A 23,069-nucleotide genomic window follows, 5' to 3' on the forward strand; every position below is an offset into this window, starting at 1 on the left:
TGGAAACGTTACATCGATGACATTTTCCTGATCTGGAAAGGTACGAAAGAAGAAGCAACTACTTTTGTGATTTGGCTAAATGCTCTAAATCCGTTTTTGAGATTTACATCAACAATAGGTGAAACAGATATTTTCTTTCTCGACCTCCTCATCTCTGAAAAAGAGATACTGACAACTGATAGGAATAACTTACTACAATTCCAAAGTTTCCATCCGCGCTCTCTTAAAGAGAACCTACCAGTGGGCCAATTCCTACGCCTACTGCGTAATTGTACGGAAATGACAGACTATACTAAACACGCTAAGAAACTTACTAGTACGCTACGGGCCAAAGGCTACCACGCTCATCTCACGAGAAGAGCCGAAAAAAGAGCCTGCTTCAGCCACAGGTAGTGCTACTGCATCCCACAGCAAGAGCCGACAAGAGAGACAGTATAATCTGTGTAACTACCTTTAATCCTTTATCTAATACAGTGAAAAAGATAATCAAGGAGATTGGCAAATCCTACACTTTCAAAAAAGCCAAAAGCATTTGTGACATGTTTGTCCATACCCAACCACAAGACAGTTCTCCTGCTAACAAACAAAGGACTCTTACCACCACCAAAAGGTCACTTTCCGTGTGATAATTGCAGTGTCTATCAATTCACAAAAGAAGACCTTCAAATTAGAACTACGCCTTCAGACACCATGGGAACTGAGGAATCTCACTAACTGCAAGAGCAAAAATGTAATCTATATGATTAGGTGCCCGTGCCAACTCATATATATTGGCATGTCCATCAGGAGAGTGGGTACATGCATCTGCAAACATCAAAGCACAATCACCCGCCTGACAGAATATTACATCACTAATAACCCCAATCCCGATGACATGGAATAGTATGTCATTGATAAACTTAATCATACTACCATGAACTTGAAGCAAAAAATGCTGTTCTACGAACAGAGATGGATGTGGAGTCTACACACAGACACCATGGGTCTGAATGACAATATCCAATGGTGGGCTTTGTAAAACCGACAGCATCCCCGTAATCACTTTCTCTTTCCCCCTTGTCCACTTTCCACTCCCTCTCCCCCTCTTTTACTTTTCCTTCCCTCCTCCCCTCTTTCGTTTCATATTTTTTTCCCCACTTTCCCCCTTTTCTCCCCCTCCTGTATTTCCCCCCTTCTCCCCTTCCCTCTCCCCCTCTCCAACCTCTACCCTTTCTTCTTTCCCCGCTTTCCATGAGGCCCTCTCTAGCACCCACCCCTTCCCCCCTTACTAGATACTTTTTCTTTTTTATTTATGCGTTTCACTTCTTCTTTTTTGCTTCTGTATAAGGGTCTTTTCTTTCTTTTCTTCCTTTTCACTTTTGCTTTCTCATTCCTTTCTGTCTCCCTTTTTTCTTTCTGTCTTCTTCCTTGTTTCCTCTCTTCTTCTGTTCCTTGTCTCCACCATCTCAATAAGCCTGCCCCCTTTCCCCCCTTTTTTACATTTTTTCCCTCCCCCACCCTTCTTTCCCTCTCCCCTCCCCCTCCCACTTCCATCATACAAGGGAGCACAATCATGTAAGCCCGGCTCCGACTTTTCAGAGCGGAGTCTGTACGCTGCCTTGTTGCCACGGCAACCGCTGGGCATGTGAGCCTCGGAGGGCAGGGACTACATTTCCCGACACTCCGAGGCCCGTATAGACGCACAGCGTCTTTCAGTCATTCCGGCCCCTCTGCCAATCTTGGCAACAGGACATTCATCCTGCGGGGCACCTGGAAATGATACGCCTTGGCACAGATGTGACTAATCAGCACTATCAAGTGCAATTGCCTTAAAAAACCGCCGCACCCGCATTTCAGCACACGAGCGGCTGGGACACGGACCTTAGGTGCTTTTTCCGGTTGCGGCCTTTGGAGTTGTAAGTTCTTTTAGCCCCCCACCAGGGGGGCCCCCATTTGACCTTTCTAGCAAAGAATCCCTTTGGCTTATTCTCAGGCCGGCGGTGCCCCGCAGGGCATTCTGACCGCGGTGGTTCGGCCGCGGTCAGAAGAGGCAAACCGGCGGTCTCCCGCCGGTTTACCGCTGCCCTTAGAATCCCCCATGGCGGTGCAGCTTGCTGCGCCGCCATGGGGGATTCTGACACCCCCTACCGCCATCCTGTTCCTGGCGGTTCGCCCGCCAGGAACAGGATGGCGGTAGGGGGTGCTGCGGGGCCCCTGGTGGCCCCTGCCGTGCCCATGCCAATGGCATGGACACGGCAGGGGCCCCCGTAAGAGGGCCCCGAAAAGTATTTCAGTGTCTGCTAAGCAGACACTGAAATACGCGACGGGTGCAACTGCACCCGTCGCACCCCTGCAACTACGCCGGCTCAATTCTGAGCCGGCGTCCTCGTTGCAGGGGCATTTCCTCTGGGCCGGCGGGCGCTCTTTTGGAGAGCGCCCGCCGGCCCAGAGGAAATGTCTGAATGGCCGCCGCGGTCTTTTGACCGCGGTGCGGTCATTCAGCGGCGGTACCCTGGCGGACGGCCTCCGCCGTCCGCCAGGGTCAGAATGAGGCCCTTGGTTGTTTTCTATCTGTACTTTTTACTTCCTGGCATAACTTTAAGTGATCCTTCCGTGTGAGACACATCCTTTAATTAAGTTGTGTACACCACCATCTTTTTCAGCCTTCGAGTCTGCCAACCTGCAACAGCTACCGCCGCCACTCTTAGCCAATTGCCCTTAATAGTGGTTATTAATCCTTAATTATCCTAATATTTCTATTGATCCTCTGTTTGGATCCTGTCTTTGTCCTCCCCAAAGAGTGTGATTATAAGTGGCAACCCCCCTTGTTAGATCCCAGACCAAAGGCTAACCGCCCACTTTGCGCAGGGTAAGTCCGTACTAATAGGCTCCCCTTGCCCCTAAGTCTTTTAGTTCCTCCTGCATGTGTATGTGTGTGTTACCCACAGCATGCTTCTGACACTTTTAGTGTGCTGGGGTTTGGATTGAAGTGGTACAATTACCTCACAACTATTTATCGTTATTCTTTTCTTTTCCCTCAGGCCTCCTTCAAAAGTAGTGAGGTAGGCCCCATTTATTTTAGAGCACTGATCCTTCGGTTGAGCTTATATTTTTGCTCTCCATCTGTAGGGATCCCCTGCCCTGATGAATGCCCCAGACCTTCCCGCTCTTAGTGCGGGCAGAAACATGTTGGTCCCCAATTTCTAGACCCTTTGAGTCATTATTCTCAAACTGAGTCCTCAACCCCTATTTTTAGTCTTACCTACAAACACCTATATTAAAAAATCCCCAAACAAAACGGGTGACTTGTAAGGTAATTTTATTATTCACAACCTTTATCTGGATCCCTTGTATTATCCAGCTAGATTAAATCTCAGCACTCCCTCTGCAGTTCTTTCAACAATGAGGTTGAGTCCGCCCAGGTAGTATCATCTTACCTGGGTGGGGCTAGGTGGTATGATGAAGCATGACACTAAAATGTGTGTGAGACCAACTAGTCCGTAAAGGGAACTCCTTCAAAGGTACAGCCACTCGTCACACTCATACCTTTCTTGTAGATTACACGCCCAACTAGCGCTTTCTGAACAGGCCCCAAGAGTCCTGTTCTCTCTATTAGCACCCCACACGTCTTGTGTGTTTGCATATCTATGTCCCACAAAGCACTGCACTTTAAAAATCCAAGATAGAGGATTTCTCTCCAGGAGAGCAGGACCTGGTTAAACCAACTTACTGGCATGGCTCATTTCCATTAACACTCCTCCTCCAGACCATCTGTAAATTTTATTCCTGGGCCTGCCAACTGGCTGGGGGATACAGGGAGAGGGGGTAGGCCTGCCTGACATTCCTTACTGTCCTGTTCTCTTTAAAGCCCAGTTTGATTTACCCAGCCTCCTTTCTGGCCTGTGCTCTGCAGCTGCAGAGCTCCACACAAAAAATAATCTCTGCTCTATCCAGGCCACTTATCATCTCATCTAATCCGCTTGGCTGATCCTGTTAAGGCTGATCAATAATTAGTGGCTGCTAGAAGGCTGGAGTTTGGCTCACAGAAACGAAAGTCCTATAACTTCTCTTCTGTATTAGTTATGATAAATTCAACAGTGACAAGTTGTTGAATCTATCACAACCACCCTTTTGAGTCCTTAAATAAGGATTTTCTAGCTCCTTCCTAGCAATATTTATACCTAAAACAGTCCTATGTTCGCCTATGGATCAAAGTATCTAAAATTGGGAAAACTGAAATGGGCAGTTTTTCCCTCACCAGGGCATATAAAACCTATTTTATAATGTCCCTGCTTATAGTTGCATGGCACCCCACCCCGGTGTACCTAGGGAAGACCTTAGAGGTGACATCTGTAAAAATAAGGTAGGTTACCACTTTGGAAGTACCTTTAATTCCAAAGTTGAATTTGGATATATTTTACTTTTTAAAGACAGTCTGCAAAGCAGAACTGCCTTTAAGGGGCATTCAGACTACTCATAGGTAGTCTGAATCACCCTTGCCTTATTATATACTATGAACTTACATGGGGTCTGTCATTGCCAATTGTAATTATACCTAATTGCCATATGTCTTTTTAATCAGAGCCCTGGGCCTGGTTAGCAGAGCCTAGGGCACAGTCAAAGTCAGTTACTACCCGTATCAGTAAAGACAAATGGAGGTGAGCAGGGCTAAAAAGATTACTTTGTCGCAGTGACTAGGAAAAGCATCCAGCTCCAACATTTTGATAATTGAGTGGAGAAGCAGGAGGTCATGCATCTCACAGAACAGGATGTTGGTAGGGGTAGAAGAAGGTACTGAAGTTTTGTTGTGGCTTGTGTAAAGGAAGATATAGTGGGTGGAATTGCTAGGTAGAGATTTATTGTAAAAATAATTATACAATCCAAAAGACTTTAAAATTGTGCGAGAAACAGTGGCATTTTTGCAAAGAAGAGGTGTCTGTTTACCCTGCAATCAGATGGTCCCCAGCATTTTGATTGCTGTGATAACAATGCACACCACAGTAAGTTCCAGATTGTTCTTTAATGTAATACTCACAACGTAATACTCCGCATACAGGGATAAAAGAATTTACTGCTGTTAAACCTTTGCCTTTGAGAATAAGCAATACTTTTTTAGTACTTCATCATGATGTTTTTGGCCTTTTCCCCATAATTAAAAATAACATCTTGAAAGAATGTTACTTCAGGAATGTCACCCAATAATTGTGTCATAAGTCTCTGAAACACAGCTGCTGCTGATGCTAACCCTTAATATCTGGTGGTTCTAAATGGCTACCATTAGTTGCGATAAAATGCTTCCCTCAAACACATTCAGCAATAATTGTGTGAGGTTAATCAGAGTCAACTGCCACCGGCAAAGAAACTCCTCTAAATGAAACCCAGCATAAAGGTTTGTTGTTCCCTTCACCTGAAATGTTCACCAAAACCTTCTTTCTGAAATCATTCTTCATACTCAACCCATCAATATTATCATCTGATGACAATCACTCTCCCTCCCTAAGGAATACATCTAAATTGGTAGCAACCAAATTGTGTACAAAATGTTGCAAGACATCTGTTTTCCCGATCCAACACTATCTGATGATAAGCAGCAGATAAATCTAGCACCAAAAAAACTTAGCATATCACAAAGATAGCATTTCATCAATTCTTGGCAACAGGAACTGATCCGCTACAATATTGTTATTCAGCCACCTCAAATCAACACATTAACTCACACTACCATTAGCCTTCCTGGCTACAACTGATGGTGGCATCCACTCTGATGCTTCAACAGGTTAAATAATGTATGAAACAACCAACTGCTCCAATTCCTTTTTTCACTTCTTCTTGAACAATTAGTGGAATGTTACATGCTTTGTGTACTTTGGGAGTGGCATTATCCTTCAATCTTATCTGATGGGTAAACCCTTTTAATTTTGCAATTTTCCCATTAAGCACAGAGGGAAGTTCTTGCCACACCCATTTTCTAGAGTCTTCTCATTTACACGCTACCAACACTTGCTCTACATGGTTGGGATCAAAAATGATGTTCACTTTTCTCTGAGAATTCCAACCCAATACAGAGGGTCCCTCTTTGGACACATAAAGTTTGCATAATGCATGTATATTCTTGAATCTGAACACCAATTGTCTGAATCTTACCATATCAATTCTTTCTCCTGTATAAATCTCGGGTTAATATCTGGTGGTTTGTAAATGGTCACCAATCGTTGCAATAAAATGCTTCTCCCAAACACACTCAGCAATAATTGTGCAATGTTAACTAGAGTTAGTTGCCACCTGCAAAGAAACTCCTCCAAATGAAACCAAAATAGAGGTTTGTTGTTCCCTTCACCTGAAATGTTCGACAAAACCTATTTTTTCTGGAATCATTTGTCACACTCAACCCATCAATATTATCATCTGAGGACGATGACTCTCCCTCACACAAGCTCACTTTGCTATTTTTCATCTTAGCTTTTCCTTTACACACGCAAAATGACCTATCAAGCCACACACCAAACATTTTGCAGATCTTGCAGGACACTTGTTAAATCTTGCAGAGTGTGCAGTACTACCACAGTTGCAACAAATAATTGCATTATTACCTTGTTCTGATAGTCAGGCTTCGATTTGTCCTTCTTTTGATCATTGTACCACCCGCTCATTTGTATAATTTTAGGTTTACTACCAGATACTTTTTTATGAAGTCAAGATTTTCTTCTTCTCCTGTGAATAGCACTATGTTCCGATAGCTTTGCCTTCTGCACTATCGCCATAATATCTTTGAGGTTAGCTTCTCCTTCTACTTTCTAGTATGCCTTTATTCTTATCATACATAACTATTTGGTCACCTATCGATTAATCGTGCAAATTCCCAAGTCTGCACATGGCTGTCAGCTTCTTCATGGCAGACACATAATCCTCAAGCATTGTGTATTTCTCTTGCTTCCTTTGGAAAAAAGCATGCCTACTGCTATGCACTCTGCAGGTGAAAAATGTTCATCCAAATCTAAAATTGCACTCTTAAATACATCCAAGTCACCTACATTCCTTTCCTGCTTCCGCAGCTGATTACAAATATGAAACCTCTTCAGGCCAAAGCAGTACATTAAAATCCTTTTTTCCATTCAGGCGATAACACCCCACTAAGGTCCTCCAAATTTTCTATGCAGTTGAGGAAATATTCTTTACATTCACCCCTCACCACCGCAGGTTCACCAGGAGTTGCCACAAACTCCTTTGGAGAGCTGAGTTTTAAGTCATTATTGTTTGTGGTAACATGTGTGGATGTATTTTAAACAGTAGCACAATACAAAAAAAGTAAATATTAAATTTACCTCCAAGCGTTTGAGTCTGATTATGATACCTAAGAATCGCCATACATCCTTGTTTTACATAGTGAAGAAGATCATTGCCGAGCGGGAAAAACTTAACGATGCGGTAAGCTAATGAGACTGCTGTGTACACACTTAAAATGGTGTCATGTAGGGTTTAAATTACATGACTTTACCTGTGATGCACAGGGTGCCCAAGAACATAAGTCAATTCCTCTAATAGCTTGGCTTCCGGGTGTGACATCTTTTCCAGAGGACACGGGTATAGTCACAGCACCCATTAAGACATGCATAATGTGATGACGCACTGAAGCGACTTATGAAATGTGCTTGTTGCTGTACCAAATGTCCAATTTCATACAGCCTCTGTGGGCACAGCCATGTACTCCAAACACTGCAAAACATTTTAAAAAATCAATACCACAGCCAGACAATGTATTCCTTGCCAGAAGTGTGGTACACTCCTGGCAGACGTTATGACTGACAGGTAGACTGCTTGTGAAAATTCTGTGATCGTCATTGCTACTGAAAGGTTTAGGATGTTCATGTCCTAGTTCGTCGCTAATTCCTGTAGTAACGATGCACAACATGGTAATTTCCAGATTCTTCTTTAATGTAATACTCCACATAGGAGGATGTATGACATTTCCGTACTCTTCCTACACCCGCTGTCCAAGTGCCCTCTACATTCCATGCCCAGCTTTATATAATAGAACCTGCTCAACATTCTACCCCTTCCACACTCTAAGTTCTGCCCACCTAAGTTCAATATAAAGAATGTAAGCGTACTTATACCGAGTACTATAGTTTCCCGCATTTTGCCCTTTGTGGAGTTGATATAACTGGCTTTTAGTGAGATCCGAAAAGAAGGTAAAGGGATAGTCAAGTTGAAGGGTATGTTTAGAGCAGAAAAACACACTGCACATTAAGAAGGGAGGAGGAAAGTATTATTTGAGTTTCAGCCACGGAGGACTTCCAGATTCCTCATGGTCTTATAACACTTAAGGGCTTCTCCAAAGAAGATCGGTGGTGAGGTAAGAAATGTAGAACTTAGAAGTTATTTGGGGCATACTATGTCCAGCTCTGGTCATCTTGTCATCTTTAGTCTCCCTCCTCTTTAATTTCTACTACTCATACTCTTGGTTCCTTTGAAGAATGCTCCTAAGAGCCTCTGGGTGGCTGACAATTTTGATCGTTGGTTACAGCGGGATGATGAGAGCAACAAGGATTACTCCATAAAGGACTGATCAAATGGCAAGATAGTAGTCAAGTGGCTTTTGGGGAACTAGTCCACTGCTTCAGCTCTCTCAGGGTTTAACATAAATACAATTAAAGAGCCCTTTCCTTGAGTCATAATAATACACTGATTTCTGAGACTAGACCATATTGTAGGTTAATAGTCAGCTTGAAATATCTAAGAAATAGAAATGGTCAGTAAACTAACTGCTGCCTCTGAGTACAAAAGTCATCAGAAGAGCTCAGTGTTGGTGAAGAGGAAAAAGTGTGATTTGCACTACACTTGAAGAAAATGAGAAGATAGGCTGTCGGTCTTTCTGTGGCAGTTTATCGTTTGATTTGGATTCCCATAGAATTCCAAATTGTCTATGCAGTTTTCTTTTAATTAGCTTTCTGCCACATATACATACTTTGACAACAGCAATCGCTGTTTGTTGATTTTAATATTTAGCTCCTCGATCCCATGTTAATGTCCCTGATTTGCCATGATACACTACCTTTTAATTGATTTTACGTTGTACATAAGTCCACTGACTTAGCACCTGGGTATTTTCCACTGTGGCCAGTCCTGTGATTGAGTTTATTGATTTCCTGGGACGCAGGTGTTCCTTAAAACGCAGGGCCTAATTACAGTCCACAAAACTGAGACTTCGTATAAAGTGAAGCTATGCTGTGATGCTGGATAAAATACCAATGGGACATTCATGCATTCCAGCATTTTCTTTCGAATCAGATGTGTGTGAAATTGGTCAATTTTGGTGCGGCAAGTTTAATTAAACTTCACAAATCTGTTTCGATATTTAAACATTTGTGAAAAAAAATGTGGGTGAAAGAATTCTGCAAAATTAAACAATGAACAAGCAAGTCTTTTATACAAGGAATAAGTGTCATGGGTACCTATTTTTGCTTTCTGATTGTTGTCCAGACAGGAACTGCCAAATGCATTTTCATTTGCAGTGTATTTTTAAAATGGAGTGCTGATGGCCTAACTAGCAATGGCCCACCTACCTAATTTTCCACAGTTTGTTATCAAAAATAGATGAGATTTAACATTTAGCTGATTTTTCTCCCTAATAGAAAAACTGGCTCAACCACAGGGTTCTTTTAAAAAAAAATGTTTACCAACTATGCAAACTAACATTTTGGAAGAGGACTGCAAGAGTATATTTGCAAATGTCTTTCAGGGAATTTCCGTAAAAGAGTAATTGGACAAAGGGAATCATAATTTCACAATTTCAGGATTTCTTGTTAAGATTTTCACCTTATTGCTCCACCAAAATTTAATTGTTGCACATGTATATTTTAAAAGTTGTATAGGCTTTATCTTTCACTTCGCATTTATAATATGATGACATACTGAATCTCTTTTTCTGTATTGCTTTACCTTTCAGTTATTTGAGATGACGGAATGCGGAAATGGCTATGTGGAAGCTGGAGAGGAGTGTGACTGTGGTGTTCGTACGGTAAACCTAGAAATGTTACTTATTTCGTTTGTCTGTGCTAAGCTAGAAATCAGAAAGCTGGAAACATCTGGTTTCCAGGTTTGACAGGACACAACCCCCTGCACAGAATTTGACAGTTTGAAAATGAACCCCAGTTTTATGAATTCTGTAGCTTAGCTAACTAAGGAGTTTATTTAAAGTTTGGTGGGCTGTATTCCGCCGCTCTAATGGATTAAAGGCTGCCACATTAAGAGATCTTCGACGGTGTGGTCGAGGTTTCTGGCCGTGAGAGAGGATGCTTCCGTGACCATGCCGCAGCGGCTTCACTGAAGGCTCTGAATCTTTCTTATGCAGGCACCATTTCGGTGCACATCAGTCAACAATTGTTGTGTCGCTGACATACTCGGAGTTTTCTCCGGGGCTCATTTATTTGTTTTCTCGTTCAAAACTGCCATGCTTTCCTCAGCAGTCGTAAACAGCAACTGTTTGTTGGACCATGTGCCCTAGACAGGGAGGACGTTTGCTGTACTTTCACGATGGTCCAGCGTCTCAAACCATTGATAGGTTAATGAGTCCTCAAATGAGGTGGTAATCCATTCACAGTGGGGAAGAGCACCTCGTGAGATTCCTTCCCTTTTGTGAAGGTGAAAAATGGTTTGTTTGGGAGGAGCACTGCCAACTCTTAAAAAAGCTTTTTGAAAAAAGCATTTTTTCAAATACATCCCTGTTTCCTATTACCTTCTCTCTCAGAATAGGCCCCCCTAGTCCTTGCACAATTACTCCCTCCTACAAGGAGTGCTTATCTTTTTCAAAATTTGTGCCAAACCCCTGCAATTTTATGTCTCCCCACAGAGCATCGCAACCCCAGTATTTCCATAGCCACTGTAAGACTCACATTTCCAGACTTTTTTTAATGACTCATATTCAAGTTTTTTGCTGTATTTTAACATAGCTAGGTGTGCCTTGACAGCTCAGGTGTTGCCAGACCCTATGTGAACTCCAGAAATAGAAGTTTAAAATATATATATATGTTGTGATGGACTTTTTTTCCTTATACAGGGTCATCCCCAATCTTTGTGCCTCCTATTTTTTCTGACCTCTTGTTGTTGGCTTTTGAACTGCTAACCAGTGCTAAAGTGCATGTGCTCTCTGTGTAAATTGCATTATTGATTGGTTTATCCAGATGGGCATATTTGATTTACTGGTAAGTCCCTAGTAAAGTGCACTATAGGTGCCCAGGGCCTGTAAATCAAATGCTACTAGTGGGCCTGCAGCACCGGTTGTGCCTCCCACATTATTAGCCTTGTAAAAGTGGCTCAGACCTGCCACTGCAGTGCTTGTGTGTGCAGATGTTAACTGCCAATTCGACCTGGCAAGTGTACCCACTTGCCAGGCCTAATCCTTCCCTTTTCTTATGTGTAAGAAACCCCTAAGGTAGGCCCTAGGTAGCCCCATGGGCAGGGTGCAGTGTATGTTTAAGGTAGGATAAGACTAAGGTGTTTTATATGTCCTAACAGTGAAATACTGCCAAGTTTGGTTTTCACTGTTGCAAAGCCTATCCCTCTCATAGGTTAACATGGGGGCTGCCTTTAAATATCATAAAAGTGTATATTCCCTTTGGGAGCGGACCCATATCTGGAGTTTGGGGTCTCTGAACTCACAATTTAAAAATACATCTTTTAGTAAAGTTGATTTTAAGATTGTGTGTTTGAAAATGCCACTTTTAGAAAGTGGGCATTTTCTTGCTTAAACTTAAACCATTCTGTGACTCTGCCTGTTTGTGGATTCCCTGTTTGGGTCAGTTTGACAGTTGGGCTGTTTGCACCTCTCTCCAGACAGTGATACAAAGGGAGCAGGGGTATAGCCTGCATATCCTGATGAGCCATCTGTTCTGGGGGGGGAAGAGTTGTCACTCACACCTGAAAGAGCTGTGCCTGCCCTCACACATTGCAGTCTCCAACCCCCTGGAGTGTGTCTGGGGCCTTGCCTGGGCAAGGCAGGATTTCACAAACAAGAGAGACTTTCATTTGAAGTAAGCCTACTTCAAAGGCCAAAATGGGTATAAGAAGAGCACCCAAAACCACAGACTTTAGATCACTTCTGGACATCAAGAGGAACCTCTGCCTGGAGAAGAGCTGAAGAGCTGAGGAAAAGTGCTGCCCTGCCTGTGACTGTGCTTTGTGGAGCTGTCCTGCACTTACTGCTTTTGCCTGTACAAGGGGATAAAGACTGGACTTTGTTGTGCATTCCTGCTTGTGAAGCGACACACACTCGTCCATGCATCTTATTTTGATGCTACCCAGGTACTTTTCAACGCTAACAGTGATTTTACTGTTTACAAAAGGATTTGCTTTTAAAATTCATAACTTGACTTGTGTATGTTGGATTTTTGTTGTTTTGGTCTTGTTTTGTTTAGATAAATATTTCCTATTTTTCTAAACCTGTGTTGTGTCATTTTGTAGTGTTTTCACTAAGTTATTGTGTGTGTTGGTACAAACACTTTACACCTAGACTCTGAAGGTAAGCCTGCCAGCTTGTGCCAAGCTACCAAGGGGGTGAGCGGGGGTTAGCTGAGGGTGATTCTCCTTTACCCTGACTAGAGTGAGGGTCCTTGCTTGGACAGGGGGTAATCTGATTGCCAACCAAAGACCCCATTTCTAACAGTATTTATTTATGTATATGCTCTGGTGACAGACACAATACCCCTCTGCTACCATGGTCTGTCATGACACACAGACAGACTGAAAGGAGCATTAATGACACGCCACTAGGTCTTCAGCTGTGTTTATTTGACACAGTCCCTACACATACATACATTGCTTATTGACTGGTCGCACTTCCCCATGAAGGGGGTTAAAAATCATACCCTTCATACACCCCTACACCAAAACATGATTGTTTGAAATGGGCTCCCTAGTTGGTAGAGGTATACACCCTTGTGCAAGTAGGGACCACAATCCTAGTCAGGGTACGTCACACAAAATCCAAATTATCCTGTGCCCACCCTCTGGAAGCTTGGCACAGAGCAGACAGGCTTAACGTAGAAGCCAATGTGTAAAGTGTTCGTGCAATAAATCATGGAATAAAACACCACAAAAATACACCACACAGGCTTAGAAAAATATAAGATATTTATCTGAGTAAATTAAGGTAAAAAAGATGTGATACGTACCAGTAGAAATATCACTTTTGTAATGATAAGAAGAGTCTTAAGTCTTTAAGAATCAACAAATGTCTCTTTTGTGCACAAAGTAACTTGTATGCGTCAAAATTACACGCACGAAGACCGCAGAGGAGGAGATGCGTGGAAAAAGGAAGATTTGCGTCGGATGTCCTGACGCGCACAGATGATGTGTTGATTCTTCCCATGCTGCAAGGGCTTTGCATCGATTTCCTCGTGCAGTGTTGGATCTCAGTGCGATGCAGGGTCTTTTGGAACCCAGAGATGATGCCTGAAAATTCTAAGCATGCGGGACAAAGTCACAGGTGCGATCCAGTGTGGCGATGCATCGGAGTTTCTGTCGCACGGCAGGTGCTGCATCGATTCCTCACGCAGAAAGTCGGGCTGTGTTGTTCTGGCTCGGCAATGCATAGATCTGGTATGGCTGTGCGTTGAAGTTTTGTTTGCAATGCAAGCGCTGCGTTGATCTCCTCTGGGGGAGCCAGGCTGCGTCAGTCTGATTCGGCAATGCAGTGATTCTTTTACTGCTGGGCAGGCTGTGCATCGATTCCGGCAGGCTGTGCGTCGATTTTTGCCACACAAGGAGTTTCCTTGAAGAGTGGAAGTCTTTTTGGCCCTGAGACTTCAGGAACAGGAGGCAAGCTCAATCCAAGCCCTTGGAGAGCACTTCTCTGCAATGCCAGAGGCCAGCAAGACAGTAGGGCAACAGCAAGGCAGCATTCCTTCACAGCAAAGCAGTCCAAATGAGTCCTTTAGGCAGCCTGGCAGCTCCTCTTGGCAGTTTGCAGGATCTGGTTCAATGTGTCTGTCTCAGAAAGTGTCTTAGGTGGTGGGGTCAGGGACCCAGTTTATATACCCAAAAGTGCCTTTGAAGTGGGGGAGACTACAAAGAGTAGTTCTGAAGTGCACAAGATCCCCTCTCAGTACAGGCCTGTCTGACAGGGTCCCAGTTGGGGGTGTGGCATTCAATTGTGTGAGGGCAGGCCACTAGCCTTTGAAATGTAAGTGTCAGGCCCCTCCACCCTTCAAACCCAGGAAGACCCATTCAGTATGCAGATGAGTGCAGGTGTGACTGAGTATCCTGGGTTTGTGGTTGTCTGGGTGAAATGCACAAGGGAGCTGTCAACCAGTCCGTCCCAGACATGGATTGGAGACAAGCAGTAAGACACAGATGGATTTTAAGTGCAGAGAAATGCTCACTTTCTAAAAGTGGCATTTCTAAAATAGTAAGATAAAATCCAACCTCACCAGTAAGGAGGATTTTGTATTACCATTCTGGACATACTAAATATGACATGTTTACCCCCTTCTGATCAGAATATACCACTCAAACAGTATATGAGGGTAGCCCTAATGTTAGTCCATGAAAGGAGCAGGCCTCACAGCTGTGGAAAACAGAGTTTTCCAGTACCAGAACATATAAAACACACAGGTATGCGTCCGGCCTTTTACCTACACAGCACCCTGCCCTATGGGTTACCTAGGGCCTACTTTAGGGGTGACTTATATGTAGAAAAAGGGGAGTTTAAGACTTGACAACTACATTTAAATGCCAAGTTGAAGTGGCAGTGAAACTGCACACATAGGACTTGCAATGGCTGTCCTGAGACACGGTTAAGGGGCTACTAATGTGGGTGGCACAACCAGTGCTGCCAGGCCCACTAGTAGCATTCAATCGAAAGGCCCTGGGCACATATAGTGCACTTTACTAGGGACTTACAAGTGGACCAAATATACCAAATATGCCAAATGGGTATGAACTAATGTTACCATGTTTTAAAAGAGAGAGTATGGGGGTCATTCTGACCCCGGCGGTCTAAGACCGCCGGGGCCAGGGTCGGCGGGAGCACCGCCGACAGGCCGGCGGTGCCCCGCAGGGCATTCTGACCGCGGCGGTTCAGCCGCGGCCAGAAAGGGTAAACCGGCGGTCTCCCGCCGGTTTACCGCTGCCCTTAGAATCCCCCATGGCGACGCAGCTTGCTGCGCCGCCATGAGGGATTCTGACACCCCCTACCGCCATCCTGTTCCTGGCGGTTCGCCCGCCAGGAACAGGATGGCGGTAGGGGGTGCCGCTGGGCCCCTGGGGGCCCCTGCCGTGCCCATGCCAATGGCATGGGCACGGCAGGGGCCCCCGTAAGAGGGCCCCACAAAGTATTTCAGTGTCTGCCTAGCAGACACTGAAATACGCGACGGGTGCAACTGCACCCGTCGCACCTTCCCACTCCGCCGGCTCAATTCTGAGCCGGCATCCTAGTGGGAAGGTTGATTTGCCCTGGGCTGGCGGGCGGCCTTTTGGAGGCCGCCCGCCAGCCCTGGGCAAATGTCAGAATCACCGCAGCGGTCTTTCGACCGCGGTGCGGTGTTCTGACGGCGGTACCTTGGCGGACGGCCTCCGCCGTCCGCCAAGGTTAGAATTAGGGCCTATATATACTTTAGTACTGGTTAGCAGTGGTAAAGTAGCAGAGTCCTAGAGCTATACCACCATTGATGCAACATCATCATGACTGGTGAAATACTTTTGAGGCACAAAAACACTTTAGCTGGAAAATCACTTTTAGGTTCAAATCACCCCAGTGTAAAATAGGCAACACTGTGAGTTCACATTAAAGAACAAGGTCACAGTTATGCGATAATGATTTTAATCTCTAACATCACCCTGGGTGCATTATCACCAGGAACATGGAAACACTTTTTGGAGGATGAATCGCATTAGGACTAGCTGCAAAATCACATGTGTCTGAAAAATCACTATTAGTGCAGGATCACTCTTCTTGGAGCATAGAGTAATCCAAAAAACTCTAGTTGCCCCTCCAGTGGAGCGGAGCTCACCCGGTGTGTGCTACAGCCCACTATGGGCTGCACAGCGCAAGCGCAGACAGTCTGTGATTGCGCTGTGCAGCCCATAACTGGGCTGCGGCGTGCACTGGTGCACAGAGGGAGGCAGCCGCTGCGGAGAGAGACTCGTCGCCGTCGGATGAGGAGGAGAGGAGGACCCCTGGGAATACTCAGGTAAGTCCATGTCTTGTACTCTCTTTTGTCATTGTTTGTGCACACTGGTGCACAAACAACAAACACTGAAACTGCAGTTTTCACTGCCTACAGCCCTGGCCTGAATTCAGGTCAGGGCAGTAGGAAGTGAAAGCTGCAGTTTCAGACCTCTTGTGCACCGGCCTGTCCCGTGTGCGTTGCACACAGGGCAGGCCAGTGACAGGCCGGTGCACATCAGGCCTGGCAGCTTTTGCTGCCTGTGTACCTCCTGAATGCACCCAATGTTCAAAGTGCTAAGCAGGGTAGGGCCTGCCTGACCAGGCCCACCCTGCTTAGGACTTCCGAGATGGGTGCATTCAGGAGGACTTCGCAGGTCACGGAACTCTGCCTCCGCGCAATTCCACTGAGTTTTTTTTCAACTCTGTGGAATTCCGCGGAGCTGGACTTAGTTTACTCTGCCAAGGCCTATGAAAAACATTGGGCATTAATCTTAAGAAGCACATTTAGTATGAGACAGACACAACATGCACTTGTAGAGTATCACTTAGTACAGAGAGAAAATGTAGTAGTAGATTTAAAAGGTATTATTTTATATGACCATCCATTTAGTTTACAGAACATTGTGGTACAAGATCACTTTTGATGTATCACAGTGTGAATGTCGAGAACTGTCAGGTGTAAAAATCACATTTAAATGCAAAATTACATTTACGAAGCAAAAATCACTTTTAGGGATAAATCCATTTTTTTAAGATGCAAAATCACTTCTAAATGCAAAATCACCTTTGATGCAAAGTAAATTGGGCCATGGTATCACATTTAGATGCGAAATACCATATAGGTGCCCTTGGTGTAGCATCTGAATAAATGTGGATCACTTTGAGAAGCACAACTCACATATAGACGAAAAAGCACACATAGGTGCAGTTGTTAAATTTAGTTGCAAAATCACATTCAGGTCAAAAACAAATTAAGTGCAGAATTACACTGTTGTGATGTTAAAAGGAGCGTGAGTAAACCTTTAGGAGACTAAATTCAGGAGCAAAAACACATTTAGCTGCCTCCACTACTTCCTAAACATTTGCCTGCGGGCAGTGTCCATGGCTTGGAATGTGGCTGCTGGGAACTCAACACCTCTCTTTACGATTTTTTCTGGTGTGCTACTCACAAAGTGTTATGATTCAGCTCTGTTTCTCTTCTGCACCAGGCACCAATACTTCTGTTGGTCTTCTTCTTTTTCACAGTATCCTATTTGTTCTTTTTTTGCTGTTGGTCTGCTTCTCTTTTCCGTTTGGCTTCTCTGCAATTTGCTCTGCTTTTCTGCTGTCCTGGCTATGTCTTCCTTTGTTCTTTTCTACAATTCGCTAAATTCACATGACTTTAGCAAAAACTCAGTTGAGGTAAAAATGACACTTAAATTCAAAGAAAATGTCGGGTGATAGAACACCTATGGTGTCAAGTCAACAGGAGTGTGATATCACCTTTAAATCCAAGATCACGAAGAAAATGTGCTAATATGATGTCACATTAGGTATAAAGGTTTTTCATCAGTGTTGCATCACATTTGATTGATAGCACATTAAGGTTCAAAATCAACCTTGTTGCAACATCAACATGAGTGTGAAAAACCATTAGGCATATAAATGAGAGCTAGCTGTAACAAAGCACTTTTAAGGACCCCCTGTGTCCCCAAGCACTGTAATGTCGCATTGAACAGCAAAACCACATTCAAGTCCAACATCAAAATAAGGTGCATAATCATTATCTGTGTAATGAGGAATACAGAATCGCATTTAGGGTCACAAATCACGTTTAGAAGGGAAGAAAAACACATTTAGATGCAAAATTACCCTTAGAGCACCCTTAATGCAAGATCAACAACAGAGTTAAAACATAGTGTCGGTTCAAAAATTGGTTTAGGTGCAAAAACACTTTGAACACTGTCAGCAGGGGTGTGATATAACACATAGTTAAAATATCGCTCAGTACAGAGATAAAATTATGTAGGAAAATGTCACATTGAATATAACATGTGCACATCAGTATGTCAGCATAGTTAGTTGACAGCATATTGAAGAGCTATACCACCATTGATGCAACATCATCATGACTGGTGAAATACTTTTGAGGCACAAAAACACTTTAGCTGGAAAATCACTTTTAGGTTCAAATCACCCCAGTGTAAAATAGGCAACACTGTGAGTTCACATTAAAGAACAAGGTCACAGTTATGCGATTATGAATTTAATGTCTAACATCAACCTAGGTGCATTATCAGCAGGAACATGGAAACACTTTTTGGAGGATGAATCGCATTAGGACTAGCTGCAAAATCACATGTGTCTGAAAAATCACTGTTAGTGCAGGATCACCAGGTGCCTGAAAACTTTGAGGAGAACTAATGCACCTGCTGTGCAATGCATGGTGCTGCATGCATTACAATGGGAGTCAAAAGCTCACAGTCGAGCTAAGATATTTCTTTGTCTGGCTTAAAATGTGGCTGATAAAATCTTCAAGCAACAGCTGAAGGGGGCTGCCCCAACTGAAAAAACAGACGAAGAAGCCTGAGCTAGAGCTCATTCCTCCGTTTTTTTGTGTTGAGGTGATGGGTTCTGACAGACAGCAAAAACTTTGTTATCCACACCAAAAAGGGTTTCTCCCAAGTACAGTTTTTGAAACCTTTTGTCTTCTCCACACAGTACACTTAATGATATTTCTGTGTTATCACACACACATGGACTAGATTATGAGCTTACATTTAAGGTCTCATATAGACCTGATAAATAAACTGAAACAACTGCAGAGCATGGGAGTGGAGCTCCTTCAGGGCTTCAAGTGAAGGGACCACCTTCACATAGAACTAGCATTCTTTAAATGAACAAAAGACTGTTTGTAAGTATGGTTTGGCTAATAGCCATGTAACATGTGGGATATATTCACTGGCTGGGCCTATTCTATGAGGAAACATAAAATAAGATATTCAACACTGATCTTTCAAGCCTCAAACTAATGCAGTAAGCAAAAAAACAGTTTGCCACCCTTGTCTTCTGTGATTTCCTGCACTTGCTGTTCTTGTTGTATTGACAGCCTTGGCCCTTGAAATCGATTGCCTCTGGCTTGACCATCATAGTAACATATACTAAAACCCCTTTCAGAAGTTGCCATGTAGACTCCTAAGAGCCAAAAAACAAGCTAAATCATAAAATATTCTATAATGAATTTTCAAAAAGGACTCCATTTTGTGTCCATTTTTGTCAGTGCTCCTACCTCAGGCAACATAACAAACTTGTTACTGTGAAAGATGTCTTGAAAAGATCACTGCTAGAAAATCAAAATGAAGTTGGCAAAAAATGACTTTACCATACAGTTGACAGAGTAGGATGATCGAAAAGATTGCTTATAAAAATTGGAATATATTGAAGAATTAACTAAAGTTGAAAGTGATTTAAGAAGATAACCTAATGGTAATCTTTACCTGCGCAGTGAATTTTTAGAGAGTTTTTGGCAGAACCAGAAACAAATATACATTATCAACATTTAACAGAGAACCTAAAGACATCCCTTTTTTAACTTTAGCAGTGTAATTAATAGTAATTTTACTACATATCCTAAAAGAGCCAAAGACATTTACTATGTAGGGGATTAAATCTAGATTAAAATGTCCTTGGCTGTGTTGGCCAGACATGGAGGAGTTAGAAGTTATGGATAACATTGTCCCAGAACTGTGTTTTCAAATTTGTGAGAAATTGGGTTGTTACTTGAGGGGGGTTCAGAACCCTTTTCAGGCAACAGCAACAATCCCTGTCAAGGAAAAACACTAAAGTCATTCAATTGCTGTGCTTACCCCTTTGGTAGCTTGGCACAAAAGCAGTCAGGCTTATCTTAGAGGCAATGTGTAAAATATATATGCAGGGCACAAACATTAACAAAGTGAAAACAAACCACAAGACAAATCTCACACAGATTTAGAAATATAGAGTACATTTTAATAAACAGTTTGGCACCAAAATGGCTAAAATACAATCAGTAGAACTGGAAATATGCCATTTTAAAGATTCAAGGTGAGTATAGTGCCTAAAGACACAAAGCACCACTTGTGGTTATCTGGTTGAACAAGACCAGGTGAAAGTCAAGTTCGGGCCCGTTCACAGTCGCAAAGAGCCCAAAACGTCAAGATTTCTCCTTCTCTTCAAGAAGGAGTTTAACTCATGCCACAGAAAGAGTCCAGGACCTGAGGGGCACTTTTTGGGGATCAGGGGCTTACTACAACAGAGGTCAGCAGGACTCTGGCAGGTCCAGTTGGAGGTCCAGGCAACAGATCAGCTAGACAGATGCAGAGAGGCCTCTGGAGCCTATTATTTCCTTGTAGCTCGAGCAGGAGGTCGGTCAGCTGAGTTTTGGAGTCACTTCAGCCTGGGATGAAGGATGCAGGTCCAGTCTTGCTTCTCAGCAAGCAGAACAGGCATCAAGCAGCAGAGCAGCAGGGTGTCCTTCTTTTGAAGTCCAGGAGTGTTCTGAAGAGTGGGTCTGAGGGTCCAATATATATACCTTGTTCCCACTTGAAAGTTGGAAAAGCTTCTGGAGTTTCCCCTTACAAAGGTGTCTGCACTTTCCTGCCTTTCTGCGCTGGTCCCAGTCTGCCTTGGGGCACAATAGGCTAATGTAAAATCCTTTGTGTGTAAGTTGGGTCAGTACCTTTAAAGTGCAAGTGTGGTACCTGACCTATGCCCCCCTATCAAGTCAGAGATAGCCCACCCTGCCAACACCCAGATCCTTCTTTGTGAGGCTGTCTGGGTGAAATACACAAAGGCCAACTGCCAACTACGCCTAGCCTTGTGATCCAGGAGCAGGTTGCAGGCATCAAATGGTTAGGACAAGAAAATGCCAGCTTTCTAAAACTGACATTTTCAAAATTCGAACTTAAAATCTGAACTTACCACTAAAGAGGGTTTTATGTTACAATTTCTTAGACACCATGGTTTTCCTACCTTCTCCCAATAAAAAGTTACCAAATATTAAATGTTATAGGGTAACTCAATGTTATGCTATGAGAGAGGTGGGCCTCCCAGCTGTGAAAAACAAATTTAGGAGTTTCTTACTACCAGGACATGTCACACTTAAAAGTACATATCCAACTTATTAAATACAGTGAACATTGCCCTATGGACTGTTTAGGGCAAACCCGAGAGGTGACTTATATGTATTAAAAAGGGAGGTTTAAATCTGGGAAAAGGTTTATTTTACCAAGTCAAAATGACAGATTAGAATTACGCAAGCAGGCTGCAGTGGCAGGCCGGAGACATGTTTAAAGAACATACATAATTGAGTGGCACAGTAGGTGCTGCAGGTCCACCAGTAGCATTTAATATACATGCCATGGGTACATTTAGTATCAATTTACTAGGGACTTACAAGTAAATTAAATGTGTCAATTAGCTGTTAGCCAATGTTAAAATTTTTAGAGAAAGAGCGCAAGCACTCAAAAACGGTAGGTAATGGTAAATTGCACAGATTCCTAAAAGCCAAACAAATGGGTTCAGAAAACAGGAGAGTCAAGGCATAAAGTTTGGGGGTGATTCTGCAGAGAGAGACAAGTCCAACAGTGTGGTTATGCACTCAATATAGTGAAAGGAAGATTTTCTTGGGAAGACAGAGTTTGTGGATACATTCACAACAAACTTATTCAGATGGTCTGAAAATTTAGCAGATTTTTAATTATTATTTGAATTAACTGTTTATGTGGTCTAAACATAATATGGAAGACACAATCGTCGGAGGATATAGGGAAGCAGTTTAATCATAAAAGGATGAAAGGTATTAGCAACATGGAGAATGTTTGATTTCCGCGTAATTCATGGTTATGTTTATGTGAATTTTTAATGTGATGGACTGATTATAAAGTAGAAGTGGGGGTAGAGTTTAAATAGAAAGAAAATAGAGACAGGAACAATATGTAAGTGTCTATTTTATTACTGTTAAATCTGTAATTATCCGAATCTTGAAGACGTGTGTGTTACCTTTGAATGTTGATTACATTTTCAAACACATTTGTAGGGCATTGAATCTTTTGAGAGTTTGTAGAATTCAAGTTGTGTTTATTTTTATGTTTTAGAATACTGAATTGTAATCCTCCTTGATTAATTGTCACATTCATCTAAAATATAAATCAAATTAAGTTCAAACATACAAATTCAATGTCATAATGAAGAACAACTTGGTAGTAATAATGAATGGTCTGGCAATTCATTATTGAATACCAAATTTTTCTTCGTTGCAGTGATGTTAATTATGACTCTTGGGCATAGCAGGAATTTATCATACTGAATTCCATGACAAACATACATCACTTGAAGATTAATTAATTGATGATATTGAACTTGCATGTTTGATTTCAATTTGATTTTCTTTTGGGATGATTGTGACAATTCATTAAGATTTCATACATTAGAAGTAAATAACTTAGTAATAGCCAATTATCTTGACTGCACCGCACAAGTCCTATCTTTATGTTGTTGTTTTCACTTGATGATGTTTTTAAAAATGGTGCTGTGTCCATTCTGACTCACCCATGAACAAGGCAGCTAGACCACCGAAACATGTTGGGTTGCTGTTTGTTAGAAGCACCTGAATAAAATGAGCAGTGAAGACTGATGGGCTTTGACTATTCATTTCTGCAGGAGCGCATGTGCCTTGCTTAGAAGAGTGAGGTGTGTATTAAAATATATATGTGAGCAAGGCTACGGCTGCTTGGGAGGAAGCATTTGTTATTAAAGTTAATTTCTGACCTCAACTTGCAGTCCAGGCATTCGTCTATATTTTTGGAGGAATTAAATGTATATATATATATATATATATATATATATATACATATATATAGTGTAAATAGTACATCTTAATTATTTATACCATTAATGTAATGTTAGT

At 42.7% G+C, this 23,069-nt stretch overlaps 1 protein-coding gene across 1 annotated transcript in view; it reads left to right on the forward strand.

The window, feature by feature from the left end:
- The window catches only part of ADAM23 (ADAM metallopeptidase domain 23), an 842,294-nt gene that overhangs the window by 591,031 nt on the left and 228,194 nt on the right, over positions 1-23,069 (forward strand). The window contains exon 16 of the mRNA XM_069225976.1: positions 9,926-9,997. Coding sequence (XP_069082077.1) covers positions 9,926-9,997 — 72 coding nt within the window. The remainder of the gene's footprint in view (positions 1-9,925; positions 9,998-23,069) is intronic.

This window comes from Pleurodeles waltl, chromosome 3_1, assembly GCF_031143425.1.
Source record: "Pleurodeles waltl isolate 20211129_DDA chromosome 3_1, aPleWal1.hap1.20221129, whole genome shotgun sequence".
NCBI lineage: Eukaryota > Metazoa > Chordata > Amphibia > Caudata > Salamandridae > Pleurodeles > Pleurodeles waltl.